A 16,667-nucleotide genomic window follows, 5' to 3' on the forward strand; every position below is an offset into this window, starting at 1 on the left:
GTCAAATATTGCTTTGTTGATGCGTGTTAACGTATTTCAGAGGTTATTTTGTGCACGTTAATGTGGATCCATGCAAGACATCCATGCAATGTCCAGGAAATTCATACAATAAATTTCTAATTGTGGCTTTTTGTGTCCAATTGTGGCCCTGAAGCCACAACTGGACACCAGTTTTGGCTCAGTGGGGACGACAGGTCGGCTGTATAATTAATGTATTATGAGCCTCGGGCATTAGTTTTTCTTCAAAAAAAAGAAAAACGGTTTCTGAACATGATTCTTGGAACCTCCGGCTCGCCGTAGTAGCGTGATGCCGTCATTGTCCGCCGCTGTTTAATTTTTGGCGGTTTGTTGTTGTCGGTTTGGAAGTCGTCGGTTCGCTTCCCTGTTTAAACATCGGTCTACAACATGGAGCGGTACGTGTCAACTCCTATAAAAAAAACACCTTTTTCACTTTGTTTGCAGCTCCGAAAAACACCCATGTTTGCGGGTTAGGATAACTCTGAATGCTCCTGTGATATTCTTTGAGCTCGTCGGTTTGACGACGCTCCTTCCAACGGACGTGAACCTCCCTCAGTCACTGCGAAGCGAAAGTCCGACTCTTGTTTAAACTTGTCCACCCGTTTCACTGGCTCCCTTCAAAACTATAGAATAATATAAGCTGAGGTTAATTCAGCACAGTCTGTCATCTTGTCGAAGAGAAAATCTATGGAAAAAAATGTCTTTTTGAACAGACTTTTGACTTGAACCTGGACGAAAGCTCTCTAAAGTTGTGACAGACTCCTGGACGCCTAAAGTCTTTCAAATAAACACGAACAGACGTTTAGCCGAAAATACAGCGACTCATCAAACCCAGAACTTTTAGCACAGTCCTTCAGCCTTTAGACTTGATTTTCTTCAACAGCTTCTACTATAGGTCTGTTTAAACTAGTTTCATACTACTTTTCATGACAAATGTTAAATGATTCAGACCATTTGAACTGGACTCATCCTATTTGGGGAAAAACTCTTTGAACTCCTCAAACATCTGAAAATATGTACATTTACCCATGTGGTGCACAACTACAATATCCTGAGCCCAAATACCAGCCAGGCCCTTTCTGTGTGGAGTGTGCATGTTCTCCCTGGGTACTTCGTTTTTCGTCCACAGTTCAAAAACATGCTTATGGGGTTATTTGGTGTGTTTGTGTTTGTGATGGACCGTCAACGTGTCATGTATCCTGCCATCACCCATAGTTAGCTGGGCTTGGCTCCAGCGCCCTGCTTCCCTGAACAGGACAAGGTGATATAGAAGACGGATGGATGTTTTAGGGAAACAATGCATCACGATATGATGTCATTAACGTGTATCTGTCTCATTTTTGTGTCAAGGGGAAGGATGAGTCGGACAGGCGCCAGGCCGTCTGAGATGCCGATGCGAGTGCAGGACAGCAACAGGATGAGCATGGTGTATACAACACCCCAGAGGTTGGTTTCACCTAACTGACAAACTTGGAAATTACTGTTGATCAGCACAGCTCAGTCTCCTGACTTGTAATTAAATCTGAGACTGTGTCTACAGTACACGTTCCTGCATGTGTCCAGGGTCCGCTAAGTGAACTCTCCAGCTTCTATGGATGTCCCGTTTCACACTATGATCTCAACTGTGTCTTTTTAATTGCATTTTTCTTTTTTCTTTTTTGACATTTGAATGTGAACAAATGAAGTGGAATTTAAAGACGCCCTATTCATACATTTATTTGTGTTGATTCTGTACAGTAAACAGCCTTCGTTTGGAAAGCTCAGCATGTCCAAGCCGCAGTCCATGACCTCTGAAAAACGGACCAGCTTTTTTGGTGCTCGGTATGTGGAGTAGAATAGAAGCTATTATCAGATTGAATCAAAAATCTGCTCAATTTTGGTTTTGTATCTCTCTCTTACTTTAAGGCAGGCGTTGAGATGTGGATGATGTTCTATCTATTTCCTGCAGGACAAGCGGTGCTGGCATGCCTCGCAATAGCATGATGTCCGGGTTTGGAGGAAGTGAGAAAATCAAAGATTCCAGACCTCTGCATGACAAATCGTTTGTTCAGCAATGCATCAGGCAGCTCCACGAGGTAAATATATATACACAAAATCCTTCCTTTTTAATATTAAATACACAGTGTGAACAAGACAATAACTTATATTTCTGTCCCATATGATTTTTTATTTTTTTTCTCCAGTTTTTGACGGAGCAGGGGTACCCAGGCCCTTTGGCAGCCAAGACCTTACAGTCGCCCTCAACCAAGGAGTTTGTCAAAATGTTTGAGTTCATTTACTCCCACCTCGATCCAACCTTTGTGATGCCAAACTCGAAGGTTGAAGAGGAGGTTCCCGCTATGTTAAAGACCTTGAGGTAAGAATGTCTGATTAGTTAAACGTATCGTGGAAAATTACTTTGAATGCATGCGTACTTTATACGTATAAATCCCTTTCTTTAGATTCTTTATTTTTTTTTTATTTAAACCTTCATTGTCACCGAAGTCAAAGCCTTGACAATTGATATGGAAGTCATTTCAAAAGGGTAGATGTTACAGATGTGTGAATTCCAGTTTGTTGTATGCCTTTGTTGCATGCTCACTTTCACCACTCGTCTCTGTTTTGTTATCAAGGTATCCGTTTGTTCTTTCCAAGTCTTCAATGTATTCTGTTGGAGCGCCTCATACTTGGCCCCAGGCTCTGGGGGCCCTCATGTGGCTCATCGACTATGTGAAGGTGAGAAACAAACACTTATCCAAACTGAGAGCTGCACTGACCCGTGAATATCACTTTACCAGAAAGAAAAGCAAACTCGGGAAGAAAAGGCAAACACTACACGACCACAGTTGTTTTAATCTATTAATGATCACTGTTATTAATTCCTTGTCTCTTTGGATCAGATCACATGGAGTCTGAGTAAACCGGAGCTGCTCTTCAGTGACTTTTGTGAAGACGGTGACAACATTGAGGAAGGAGCAGACTATAACAAGGTGCACATAGTTTTTCTTGAAGGTGTATGCTCAACTAAAACATGTACAGAGGGTGTAGATCTCGCTGGTACATTGTTTCTTCAGGTTTTTGCCAAGTGTTCTCTACACAGCTGAGCAATAAACCCACTCTTTCTTTAACTTTCCTTTGCTTTCACGTTGTTTTCCCGCAGCTCTTCTCAGACTACACAGCTGAGACATACTCCAAGTTCATGCAGGGTGACGACACATTTGAAGACGAGGATGAGGCCCTCCTCACTCGACTTAGTAAGCGCACATGAATTCATTTCCTTTTCTCTCGTTTGTCAGTGATCAACCATAATGTTGACCGAGTGGAGAGTTTTCATCCGGTATGTTGGTTTCTTAGGGGAAAGGAGAATTTCAGCATTAATCGATTAAAAGAATGTTTCTCTCCGCAGAGAAACTCTACAATGTTGACGATGCTCTGCTGGCCACGATGGAGGAAAAGCATCAGATTGTCAGCGACGAGGTTGAACGACTGGAGAAGGACAGTCAAACTGTAAGATTTCTGCACAGCCTCCTCTGCTTGGGATTGGCTTCGACGTCGGCTGTCCTCTGGTTTTACATTTAGTTTGGTTGAGTCCAAAGAATTCAAAACTTTTGCACGATTGCAAATGGAAAAGCTCAACTCTTTCTGTACAGGACCGACTGATGACAAAGAGGATGGAAAAGGTGAAGCTGCAGGCAGATCTGAAGAAACTCCAGAGCTATCGAAGCAGCCTGGAATCTTTTGAAGTCAACCTGAAGCACAAAGATTCAGAACTCAGTGATGAGCGGGAAAACACTGGTATGCATGAGCCACATTTTGGTTCTCTAAAACTTTCTGTCAACCCGTTTATTTTTCTCTGGATCTTGTGTGAGGCTGGATTGATGGTAATGAAATCGACAGTGAAACTGAAACATTTTAAACGATCAAAGGTTAACGAATGAAGCCTCTGGTTACTTTAGGATGAAGTCTTGATGGTCTTCAGACAGACGGCAACATTAAAAAAAGCATGTTGTAATAAATAATAATATTGATCCGTATGGAGAACTACTACGACCATGTGGATTCTTCCTAATGGATGTTTATCCTCGCACCAGACCAAAGGATTCTCCACTTCCATAATCATCTTGGTATTTTTCCAGCGAGTCATCTGGAATCTTTGAAGCATGAGAGAAACGAACTGCAGCGCCTCCTGCAGAACCAGAAGTTTACTCCAGCGGATGTCGAAAGAATCAACAGAGAGAAGAGGGAGCTCCAGCAGACGATCTCCAGCCTGAGCAAGTCCCTCGAGGATGCTGAACAGCACAAGTGGAATGAAGAGATCGCTCTTGCCAAAGTGAAAGAGAAGGTACCCCGACGTGCACCGACTGTTTTTAATAATGCCACCAGTGATTGGACTTTTTTTGTTTGACATATGAATGTGGGAGTCAAACCATTGAGAGACGGCTGCTCCTCCACCTGAGCTGCAGCATCTGATATTGGTCATGTAGTGACGAGTCTTTCAGCCTTTTGATTCTCTTTTCTACCCGCTGTGTGTCTGATGTCATTTTGCACTTTTTATCCCAGGCGGAGTTGAAGCTGGCAGAGTACCACAAGCTGGCACGCAAACTGAAGCTGATACCGCTGTCTGCAGAGAACGCATGTGGTCACGATTTTGAGATCAGACCCTTTGAATGTGGGCCCGGCAGCATGGTTCAACATAAAGCTCAGATACAGGTACTAATCCTCCATCCTCGTTGTGGAACTGTCGTCGCTTTAAGAAGAAACTCCCAACGTTTTGCTGAATCCTCGTTTTGTCTTGGCAGATTCCGACTGTATTTGTTCAGAGCGTTTGTGTTTGGGTAGAAGAATTGTGTTACATTTGTCAGAGTCATGTCTGATGGATTGTACATTGCAAACATTCACGTGTCATGGAGTAAAACCTTTGGGATCTTTTTATGTGATTTACTTCACACAGAAAACGTCACGGCAGAAAAGGTTAGAAATGATCCAAAGTTTGCCTCATAAGTGGTTTATAACAACAGTTTTCATAATGTTGGTGGAATGATCATTTAAGTGCAATCCCCAATAATAATCACATTTCAATACTGTTTTTGACTCACACCTGAGTGCCTCTGTAGGTCCAGTACAGTAAGTTAGTAAAATACAAATCCACAACCATGATGTTTTTTTTGTTTTTTTTGCTTTCACAAAGTAAACAAAATAAAACCAATGCTCTACAAATAGTTTTTATTCTTCAAATGTTTAATGATTGTACACATTTAAAAAAGTTATTTTAAATAAATACCTTTCTTGTTTCTAAATAATCTAAATCTTTTCTTCCTCAGTGCTGTGATGCGTTCCCAGTCGGACTTTCACGTTCTAACTATGACAGTCAAATCCTTATTTCGCAGTTTGACTTCCTGTGAAAATAGGCCGACTGGCGAACCCAAACTTTGCTCTGAAGCTTTTCTGTTCTACTTCAGGTTCAGTTTTAATGTAACTGCATCGAATGCTGGCTTTCAAAAAGAGCAAAAAAAGAATCCAGTTTTATTATGGCTCTCAATACAACCGTACACATGTAAACTTCATCTTATGGAAACAACAAAGTACTTTTAGTGTCACAGATTTCTCTTGATTGCGCTGTGGCATCATTTGGTGAGAATGTGTTGATGTTTCTTATGTTGCAGGTGCAGTGACTTCTGCCCATTGGATCCCTTGACACATCAGTGGAAGCTGATAATGTAGTTTTTTTTTTCCTCCTGTGTTGTAGATTCTCTTGAGAAAGCTGATCAGTGACGTTGAGGAGGAGAACAGTCGTTTAACCAACATGAGACTCAGTCTGGAAGAATCCAGTGAACAGGTCGTTACGCTTTTCAAAACAAAATTACTAGACAGCGTCTTTCCCAAATTATTTAATGTTTTTATTTTTTTTGTATAATTGTCTGTGTTTTCAGGTCAACTCCAACATCATGGACAAGTCCAACGATATTAAGCAGCTGAGAGAGCAGATCCGCAAGCTGGACGAGCGGCTGGATTGTGAGATGCAGGTAGAGTTGTCGTCGTACGTCGTGACAGAATACGGTCCCTCACTTTGCTCGTGTTCCCGCTTCATCTGGAATATTCATCTTTGTGTCCAGGAGCTGGCCCGAGAGGAGCGGGACTGGGGTGAGGAGATGGAGTCGGCGGATAACCACCGGAAACTTCTGGAGAAGAAAGTGAATTATGGTTATGACGAGTCGGTGCAGCAACTCAAAGCAGCACAACAACAGTGAGCACTAACTGTATATTTACTGTTTCGCAAAAAATTTGACTTGTACATCGAGAAATTTGTTTTTGTATGTGTATGCAAATGCAGTATCTCTACAGTTTTGTTTTTCTCCCCGTCTTCAAGGTACCACCTTGTGCTGCAGGAAACTAATGAAGAGAGACGAACAGTGGCAAACAACCTGGCATCTGTCTTCACTACAGCTGCGAACCACTTGTCCATCACAGAGGTAAACAACTACGATTGTTTAGGGTTCAAAGTGTCACACATGTAGACCCTCAAACCTGAGCGCAAAGCATGAAATGGGCTCATCAGACTCAATAACTCTAAATCTCACTAACAAAGAACCATATTTTATAATAAACATTCCCACAAACTCATTAGTTGTTTTTTTTTCTTCATAACAGCAATTTTGCATGACTGATGTCATATTTATGCAGGAATGGATGGAAAAAGCATCATAGCAGCTTTCAGAGATGTTCCATGCATTTTCTAAATCGAATGTGTTCCTATTCGCTCCAGACAACAGAAACAGGGAACATGTTTTCCACGCAGGCCATAAGACAGTCAAATGGAATTCCTCAATAGTCCAAACATCGACCTACTTTAACTCTCCGTAGCAAATCAAAGGGGTTTTGACTGAGAACACAGAGTTTGACTTCTCTGGAAACCGAAACTTAAAATACACTGTTTGCTTGTGGTTTTTATTTTGTTTTTGTTTTGTTTTTTGTTGCAAACTTCCATTGTTTCTCATAGATAGTTAAGATGTCTGAGAAACAATGGAATGGAATTCTTTATGGACTTTAGATTAAGCTTTTTATTTATTATTTCTTTCTTTCTCCGGAAAAAAATTACGGATCTGAAAATAAGTCAAGTGAAACATCTGCCATCATTATATATTCAACAGAGACCTGTGTTTTAAAAAAAGAAAAGAAAAGGGAAAAAAAGCCCCACGTTGGTTTTCTCTGTGTGTCCACTTCTCTGAGGCGGCCACACAGCGGCAGCATCAAGCAGGCAGATGGACAGGAAATACATTCCTCCCAAATAAAACACATAACAAGACTGATGAAGAAATAGTTTATCGTGAAGCTTTAATGTACTATGTTCACAAACAATCAGTAAAACTGTTGTTCTAAAATAGCAGTTTATTTAATTGAAAATCAACTGTATTGTGTCTCTTGTGCGTTTTCCCCCTCGTGATGCTACAAGCTGTGTTTTGCTTCCTGGTGTGTGACAGAACTGCCTGGAGGAGCTTCATGGCAGAGTGCAGCGGATCTCCTCAAAGAGTATTGAAGACGATAAAGCTGCCCTACAGAAGCTGCAGGAAACTTTGAAGAGCTTCAAGTCCAAAGCAAACTATTTATAAAGGGCAGCAGGAAGAGGACGTTTCGAGTTTCCACCCGGTTTGTAGCTGTCATTGAGAAATGAATCAGCTTTTGTCTTCTTTTATCTCACGCATTTATGTAAGTGTATTTTATATAACTTGGATATTTTACACAATATCCACATGCTTTTTCTCTTGTACGTAACCACTCCCTCTATTACAGCCGTGTTTTAATTTACAAGGATTTGCATCCTGATGTAAGTAGTTGTCTTGTATTTAGAGTCCAGTTTCTGTGTTCTGTTATTTCACTGTAACAATGTTTAAATGAAACTTTTAGAGGTTGTCAACCTTCCAGTGTGTTTCAACACACTCACGCTCGTTTTTAATGAAGACTTTCCTTTTTTTGCAAAGTATTTCAAAAATAAAATCGTTTTAAAGTTCCTTCGTGTGCTTATGTTGTTCCCGACCTGCAGTCATGAAGCTGCGCCACTAGGGGGCAGCACACACCACGGATTGCTGTCTGAAAAACATTCGCTCCCATCACTTTTTTTTGTGGTGGATAAAGCGACTAAGAACATCACTGCCTTCTGTCGGTTCGTGGGCCCCAAAATGCAATCCATCACATCTTTAAAAGGAGAAGTCTTTATCAATTGGTTTTTCTTTTTCCCTGCCTCTTTCTAAATATCTGGTTTGAGCCAGAGGGGGGCCAAAAGTGAAGTTTACACAGGCAGGACTCCACAATATTTTTGCAGAATTGCTTTCAATTCAAAATGATACATGACCACAGGTTTGTATTGTAGCAGACATTTAAATTAGTTTCAGTCGACGTTCCAGTTCTCATGTTTAATCTCTTGACTATATAAAAAGCAACATCGGCGTGATAGTTGATTAAGTTGACTAATGGCTGGTATAGTTTGTATTAAAGTTCCTCGTGTCAGCTGAAATTCCTTAAAACAGATTTATTAATAATTGTGGCATTTAGACTTTTGCAGTTTTTTTTATTTTCTGTTTCAGGAGGAAATACAGATCAGAGTGAGGAGACAAACAGGAAGTAGCGCAGTCGTAACGCTTTCATCGGTATTTGGTCAACATAGAATTGTACCTGTTTTCAATGAACACAGAATTGTTGAAGTCCAGTAGTTATTTATTTATTCATTTATCTTTGTGCATCTATACTCAATCCAGACATCCTGTGGAAATCTGCACACAATTCAAAGTCCTGATTCTCTTCAGATTTTCAAAAATCTCCTTGGGAGTCTGTGTATGCTGAAATATCAGCTCGGATCCAGAGCTGTCAAACAGTTGTGAAACTTGAAGGGTGCACAGTCCCGGAAGGCATTTATGAAAACAAAGACGTCTGTTTTCTAATTCAGCTTCTCTTGGACTCTGCACTGTTGAATTTATGATCTCGGGGAAGTGCATCTTTCTGCAGTTCTCTCGTGGTGTTGCACTGAAAGAGGACCTTTTATACCTTATGTTAGACCACACTTTAACTCTGTTCAATTACATTTTGCGACATTTCTTTCATTTTGATTTGATGTTGCAGCTTTTTTTTTCTTTCTTTGAAATTGTGAAAATGTGACAAATTAGATGAGCTGCAGCAGCAAAAGTCATCAGTAAACATCCTGAACAGAAGTTCCATGCTGCTTTGAATCTTCACTCCTCTGAACCTGGCGCGACAAAGAAAAGTGAGTGTTTACTGACATTACTGACTCATCTCACTGATGTCTGTACCTGATTATTTCAGGATCAGATTTGCACATGTCAAAGAACCTAACTGAGATGCTTCCTCAGATGTAAAGCAGAACAGGAAACCTGCTCAGCACCATTATTTATACGACTCCAGCTTTTCGTTATTTGTGAAATTGTGTGAGTCGACCAGAAAATGACTTCACGGTAATGTTTTGGCAAATCTGAGATTGGAAAGGGTGGATGTTTCCTGGGAAAAAAAAACAAAAAACAGAAAGTCTCTAATAATGAAAACAAGGCTGGGAACCACTGAACTCAACCAGGAGATAACCTCCAAATACGTCTCTACTGGAAATACAAACACACCTTAACCTTCCACCCTCATAGATGCTGGTGAACTATTGAAATGCAGCGTTCAGTCAGACTGGTGTGCCAGCTCCGGGCTGAACCCTTAAAGTCCACAGTGTGTCAATACAGTACAGCTTAACACACTTTTTTTCTTTTTTTTTTAACCAAGAGAATGTTTGAAAACCTTCAGCGGTGCAAGCGTGAGAGAAATGTTTTGGCAGATGTGATGAGGAGAGATGAGGTGACTGTGAGGGGCTCCATGGAGAGAGGGAATGAAAATGTGATGGATAGCTTCCACTTGTACTCGACAACTCAGGACCGTGTGTGCGTGTGTGTGTGTGCGTGTGCGTGTGCGCGTGTGTGTGTGTGTGTGTGTGTGTGTGTGTGTGTGTGTGTGTGTGTGTGTGTGTGTGTGTGTGTGTGTGTGTGTGTGTGTGTGAGAGAGAGAGAGGCCTGTGCAGGAGGGTGAAAGGAGGGAGAGAGGCCGGTGCCATGTGTTAACAGCCACAGACTTAATTCAACTAAACAGGACAGAGCCGGGTGTGTTTATCACATCCCATATGGACAGGTGGCATCTATAAAAGTCCTTTTACAGGACCTGTCTTTGCATGTGTGAGAAAATGGCTGTCATGATTTGTGTATTTCCCTCGCCCCCAGAGGCGTGTACCTGGTGGCCTGAACGTGAGTGTGGACTGCTTGCGCAGGAATTTGCGTGCTTATTTCTACACAAACTTGTGTTTGTGTTCTTGTTGTTGTCTGTTTTTTCGTGCTCCCTTGCATGTCATGTAGTCGCGTGTGTGTGTGTGTGTGTGTGTGTGAGTTCTCCCTTGTTGCCCGTGGCCTTTTGGCCTGTGCAGACCTTTTCTTTCTTTTTATATCATGGATCGTTGCATTCAATTCGCCATGAATTCTTAATACATCTAATGTTCCTGTTCTCACACGGGGAGGTTCGGTATGACCGGGTGAAGGGCAAAAGCCTGACGTTTGAAGTGTGTGTAGGTGTAACTCTCGAGAGGGCGGTGAGGAGGAGGGTATATGTGACTGTATGGATGTGTGTACATGACACTCGTAAAAACAAAGCTGAGGCAAAGGTTATCTTGGGCCCTGCCCCCTGACCCGCAGAAGGTGCATGTTGTTGCCTCGTGGTGTTTCGGGAGGCTTTCAGCAGCTAATTTGTCTCAGCTGGGACAGCCAGACACAGTAGAGCCTTGAGGTGTTGATGTGGAGTCTTATTAGAGGTTAATTTCCTCCATTGGCCCCTTCAATGATCCATTCCACAGATGTGGGAAGATATTTCAGACGTGCTCCGGCCTATTCTTTTTTTCTCAGCTGCCTCCATGTCAAAACACTATTATGTCGTTGAAATTTGTATTCCTTTGACCCGCATGATGAGTCGCTGATGCATTTTGATTTCTCCTCCAACAGCCATCGTTTTCCAGAGTTAGACGTGAAAATCGAGTCCTGCTTCAGCAGAACTGTTGTCGTAAGACTCAGATGTGAGAAAGCGAAGTTTCATAATCAGCATGAAGGCGAATAAGAATCACAAGAATCACTTTACTTAGTTTTCTGACCATCAGACTTACGGTGTACATTCCCTTTTTGCAATATGTAATTGACTGAGCTGCTGTGTAATGGGCAGCAGATGAATTCTGCAGGTTTTACCACATGAAAGCTGTTGAATAAGCTCAAGTTTATTCTTCGTGTCCTGGAGAATAGTCACCGTCTGCTTGTCTACATGGTTTGAAATGATTTATAAATGATGACTTGCAGACACAGGAGAAATGTCGCTCAGACGTTAAAAATATCCAGAAACAAATTACATGAGATGTGTTAGCTCATGTTGGGGAAAGTCTTGTCAACATTAAAGGGGCAGACATGTTGTGAGGCCCATTACATGACCTGATTTTACTTTTGAGCATTGTTTTTGTTTCAAATTGCTATGTACAGGCTGTGAACTTTATTTTTGAGAAACATCCTCCATGTTGGTACACAAGTAACTTTAAAAATGTCTTTCTTGGCATTATAATTCAGGTAATCAACGCTGCAGTACAGAATACAAACATTTTTAGGATATTTTAGATAGAATATACAAATCGACATTCTAAGTAACACACACACAATAAAAACTGAACGTACAAGAAGTTATAATAATACACTACTGTGTGTTTAGTTGCTGTGGGTTCTGCTGCTCATGCCACTCCTCGATGGTCTATGGTCATGATACCACTAGTGGGGAGAACACTGGGGGGGGGGGGCGAATCCAGACAAGAATCGACCAGAAAGGGACTCAGGGAGGGAATTGAACTGTGATGCAATGACTGCAAGGGTGAACCAGGGCAGTTTGTAAGTTCACATCAAGGCCAATACATATGTAGAGACGATCAGTCATGGACACTGTGAAAGCTCATGCAGGCGGCGGTTTTGGACGTATAACTTCTTTCACGTGAGGCAGTGTACCACACTGTGATGTCTAAACAACATAGAACCTTGAGAGTTATCAGCCTTCACCTTGAATGCTGTCCTCACACCTTGTTTGTGACAGGAGAAAAGAATACGGACTTTCTGGGCGGCATGCGCCGCCCATCAGACTGAAGTAGCATTCGATGTTCGCTCCTGTCATCACAGGTGTGTGTCATGGCAGGAGCAGACAGCTTTTCTTCTTGGGGCTCCACCGCTCCGTGTGCATGTGTGAGGCCAGTGCTTCCTCCTTGTTATGGCTCCTTTGATGGCTGTGTTGACATTAAGGCAGCTTCCTGTGAGTGCTTCACTGCATGTTGACAGCCCACCGTGTGCCCAGACTCAGTATGAAGTGCTGCAATCACGATATCTTTTGTTGAATCATACATTCATTGAGTGAGCGGTTTCAACACGGAAGGTTTTTCCATCTCCGCTCGCTCATCATGCAACTCAGGCATGAAACATACAGAAACATTCTGAAATGTTATTTTTTCACTTTCAGAAAAATGTATTGTCTGAAGCTACTGGTTGGACGGAAGAGCCACTGTAGATTTAGCCAGAAAAAAAGACAATAGGGCAGGGTAAAGATCATTAAAGAAAAAAAAACCAAAGCAGTTTTAAAAGCCACTTAAATGTTTGGGGGAGCAGAATAGAGTACTTTTGTTTTAGGCTTACAGTCATGTAGCTAATCTTAATGAAATACAAAAAGATTTCATGTATATTCAAGTCAAATATTTTTATAGTCAACTAAAAATCTATACAGCACAAGTGTAATTCTAAATACTTGAGTGAAAACACGTCCATTCATGATTTTATGATATTAATTGGTGACATTTTCTCATTTTGATAAGGCTGGACAAAAGAGCTGGACTGTATTTACAAAATGCATTTATTAAAGAGGCAGTTTCTTCTTGACGAAGTAAATTTTCTTATGTTTACTGGTTCTCAAATATTTGACTTTTTTTTTTTGCAAATAGAAAACAAAAAGTGACTATAGATTCATGTTTGGAGGAATACACAAATATTAGTTGAAGGATGTTGCAGAAATTGAAAACTTTGCCTCTACATTTGGCCTGTGACCACTTTAACCTGTGGGAGTGAAAGGTTCAGGTTTTCCCATCCAGCACCAGGGCAAGGTGTTCCTATTCTTTTTCTGTTTTGTTTTGTTTCTGCTATTGCGTGTCCCTCAAAGGTTAGTGCGTTGCAGAGCATAACATGACAGAGGGCAATGTTTGATTTCCTGTTCCACCGAAAGTGTGCCTATACTCCACGGTGGGGCAGAGCACTTTCCACCATGTGGCAAAACTTAAGTGACTCAAAGGGCAAATAAACATGCCGTGAGATTATCCTTCCCGTTCTTTCCCCGTTCTGAGAGAAATGGATTTCAGACCTACGGCCGTCAGACATCGGCCAGTGTGCGTTTCCTCGTCCACATGAGGGAGTGCACGTTAAGCGTCTGCCTACTTAAGGGCGTCGTATCCTTGCATGTAAAGTTTTGACACAGCTTGATGGTGTGTGTGTGAGCGACTTACAGAGCGAGAGAGTACCGGAATATCAAATTTCCCCCGGTTTTGTCTCACTCACCACGACCTGGACAGGGTTCATTGAGGCACTTTGAGGGGTCACAATGGGGTCATCTTGGAATATGAAAGGTTATGGGGGGGGGGGGGGTTATGAAAGGGGCATGAGTCAGAAGTTTGAACTGTTGGCTCCCTGCTTTTGCTCTGAGTCATTTTCTGGCTTGGTGGGATCCATTTCAGGGTCCATTCACCTCAGGGGGGAACAGATGTTTGTTAGGGGATCAGAGGATTGTAAATATTTGTGGTGGGATTATTTAAAAAAACAACAAAAAAAACGTTTTATTCTTTTTAATTTTGTGATATGACACATGGCAATATTTGGTGCTAATTTGCTTTTTAAAGTTTCATCTCATTACATTCCACTTTATGGTTCTCGTACAGTTCTGGATTTAAATGAAGGTCTGAAGAACTTACATTGACTGTGTACCACTCACAAGGATCAGTGTGACAGTATGGGTGTCCACAATTAATATTATGAGGATGTATTTGTCTCATGTTGTTTTATGCAAAGAACTCAGATAATCACCTATTTTATGAAAACTGAATATGTGCACCATTAGGGCCAGTTTGCTAAAACATATTTATGTTTCCTAATGTGGAAAGGGGTCCCTGTCTTCTCTGCATGCTGGGTATTTTTTCATGTAAAGACAAATATGAGGAAACACTTGTGCAATGCCGGAGGAATGCTCGCGAACAGGTTTGGGAAGCCTGTATTGTTTTATCATCCTGATGAGCGCTGGATTTATGCAGGCACACATGGTCTCTTGGTGTGTTCATTTTTTGGCAAGCTGCAGTGTTATTCTGTTCAGTTTATAGTATCAATATGGTTTGTATTAGGAGATAAGAGTGTGTCAGCGTTTTGTTGTCTGTTAGACGCTGAACAGGACACATGTAATTTGACATTTCCTCATTTTAGTAATAACTTGTGTTGAGTAGATTTATGATCTTCCCAGGTCTGAAATCTCCGCTTGAGACGGGCGGAAAAAAAAAAATTCAGGGTCCAAAGTTACTGGTTATTCACAATAGTGAACGGGGGAGAAAACATCTATGTCTGAATTTATAGGCGCTCCTAACCGTTCCTCATGAGTGGAAATGCAAATTTCTATTAATGTCGCCTCATCATTCTGACTTCATAACGTGGAACTTCTTTACGGTTCTTGTCATTATTATTACAGCCTCGATATCGCTCTCTATGCAGAGAGTTTATTCCGGGGTTGACGCTATAATACATTTTTTCCATCTCATATGTGAATCTGCTCGTCACTGGCAGAAGTGGTAACGTGCCACTGAGTGATGCTTCCACATCTCCGTCGCACAAAGTGGGTTGCTGTTGAAAATCCCAAACCTGGAGGCAGCGGTACTACAGTTTTATGTGAAGAGCTCAATATCAGTGACAGGAGTCTGCTCAAGATATTTGTGTGAAAGGGGCTAAAGTCTGTTATCATAAGGTGAATTAATACCTGAGGTTCATGTTGATCTTTTGACCTGTCCATGGTCTACCGGGCTCCAGACCTGTGTTGGATGAAGACAAGCGGAAGATTGATTGATTACGTAGTTTGGGTTTCGTCTCTTATGATTTCACTGAAACTGCATAAAGGGGAATTCTTTATCCTCTTCTGTGATCAACTAGACATCGGTTGTTCTTTTCAAATATATTTTCCCGATTCATAAATGATTACTTTTTTCGGGGGGGGGAACTATTTTCCCAGATACTCGTCAACATGACAACCATAACTTTTGTTGTCTCATTTATAAGGAAGTTACAGAGCGTGAAAGAGTCGGAAGCCCCTCGCTCCAGATCCTTTGCATGCCACTGAGGTGTTTATGGAGGAAGTGAGCGGTTCCTCCCTTTAACACTGGGGAGTATACAGACACGAACACAAGAACCAACACTGGAGGCTCCGGTCAGCGAGCCAAGTCCTCTGTTTATTCCCGTGGAGTCGAAAAAGAAGAAGAAAACAGAAGAACAGGAGCCTGGAGACATTAATGAATAAAGTTTCAGGACTTCCGCTTGCATGGAAACGTGATTACGAGGGACACAATGGAGGGGGATGTGAAGAGATGTGGGAGGTAGAGACAGAAGCAGGGAGGATGGAGGAATAGTGAGGAGGGGGAAAGGGATAAAGTGAGGTCTGCTGTTTCCTCATGAGGGCAGGATGAATGGTGAGTTTCGGGTCTGGTTTGCCTCTTGGGGTCTTAGACACACATGCACGTACACACACACCACTACTGTGTTTACAAAGGAGATTAGAGCAGTTCCACTCTGTACCTCAATGTATAGCAGAGGTGCTTCAGAGCCATATGTGTAAACGATGAGAGGAATGTACACTGAAGTATCGGCAATTCATGTCTTGTGCATTCTTTAACATTTGTAACCTTTATGACCCCAAAGTCATATTTTTTTTCATGTGATAAAAACATGGCCTGGAAAATACTTCATTTTACCAAAAAAAAGTCCTGGTTACAGCCGTTTCTATTTGTGTTATTTATTGTTGTTCTTCGCAGGTTTAACATGTTTTTTGAGGCGGCCAATGATTCTGCAGATTTGTATACATGCTCTGGGTCGGTTTGCTCCCACTATTTCTTTTGTTTCGGGATATTTAAAACACATATGATACACATAAGGAGTGGTCAGTTTTGGAGGAATGGTGACCAACCTGAGGTCTGGCCCCCACTTGAGTGGACACCAGAAATCATGAAGAAGGAAAAGCTCTGAGGTTGTTCAAATCATAAAATCAGCCATCTTGCAACACCTGTTTGTAGTGGTTGTGGCAGGATGTGTATAAAGATTTACCATGTTATTCAAAATAAACATCTGTCATACATCAGGAAACACAACTCACTGGTAATGGATGAGACTGTGCAGTGGTGTAGTACCTCTCCGGGTATTTGTTTGTTCTGGGTTCTCTAGATGTCTGAAAACAAGCATATGTATTTTTCAAATTGGCGTCTCTAAATTTGCAATAATTGTTTGTGCCCTGCGATGGACTGGTGGTGTGTCCTGGGCGTACACTGGCTCTCCTCCATGGTC

The 16,667-nt window shown here is 41.7% G+C and overlaps 1 protein-coding gene across 1 annotated transcript; it reads left to right on the forward strand.

The window, feature by feature from the left end:
- Positions 1-318: 318 nt before the first annotated feature.
- Positions 319-8,003, forward strand: ndc80 (NDC80 kinetochore complex component). The gene is made up of 17 exons (XM_080467200.1): positions 319-413; positions 1,369-1,464; positions 1,756-1,839; positions 1,967-2,093; positions 2,202-2,374; positions 2,631-2,733; positions 2,898-2,987; positions 3,158-3,251; positions 3,404-3,504; positions 3,648-3,792; positions 4,134-4,339; positions 4,558-4,707; positions 5,744-5,833; positions 5,928-6,020; positions 6,111-6,241; positions 6,365-6,467; positions 7,476-8,003. Exons 1-17 carry the CDS (start codon positions 406-408, stop codon positions 7,602-7,604), a joined length of 1,923 nt encoding a protein of 640 aa, XP_080323326.1. The 5' UTR covers positions 319-405; the 3' UTR covers positions 7,605-8,003.
- Positions 8,004-16,667: the final 8,664 nt, after the last annotated feature.

Source organism: Lipophrys pholis, assembly GCF_963383615.2.
Source record: "Lipophrys pholis genome assembly, chromosome: 7".
Lineage (NCBI taxonomy): Eukaryota > Metazoa > Chordata > Actinopteri > Blenniiformes > Blenniidae > Lipophrys > Lipophrys pholis.

Bases quoted from the DNA above. Each gene is read 5' to 3' on its own strand.
- ndc80 (XM_080467200.1), top strand. The intron at 2,375-2,630 runs GTAAGAATGTCT...TTTGTTATCAAG, and splicing joins GCTATGTTAAAGACCTTGAG to GTATCCGTTTGTTCTTTCCA. The intron at 6,242-6,364 runs GTGAGCACTAAC...CCCGTCTTCAAG, and splicing joins CTCAAAGCAGCACAACAACA to GTACCACCTTGTGCTGCAGG.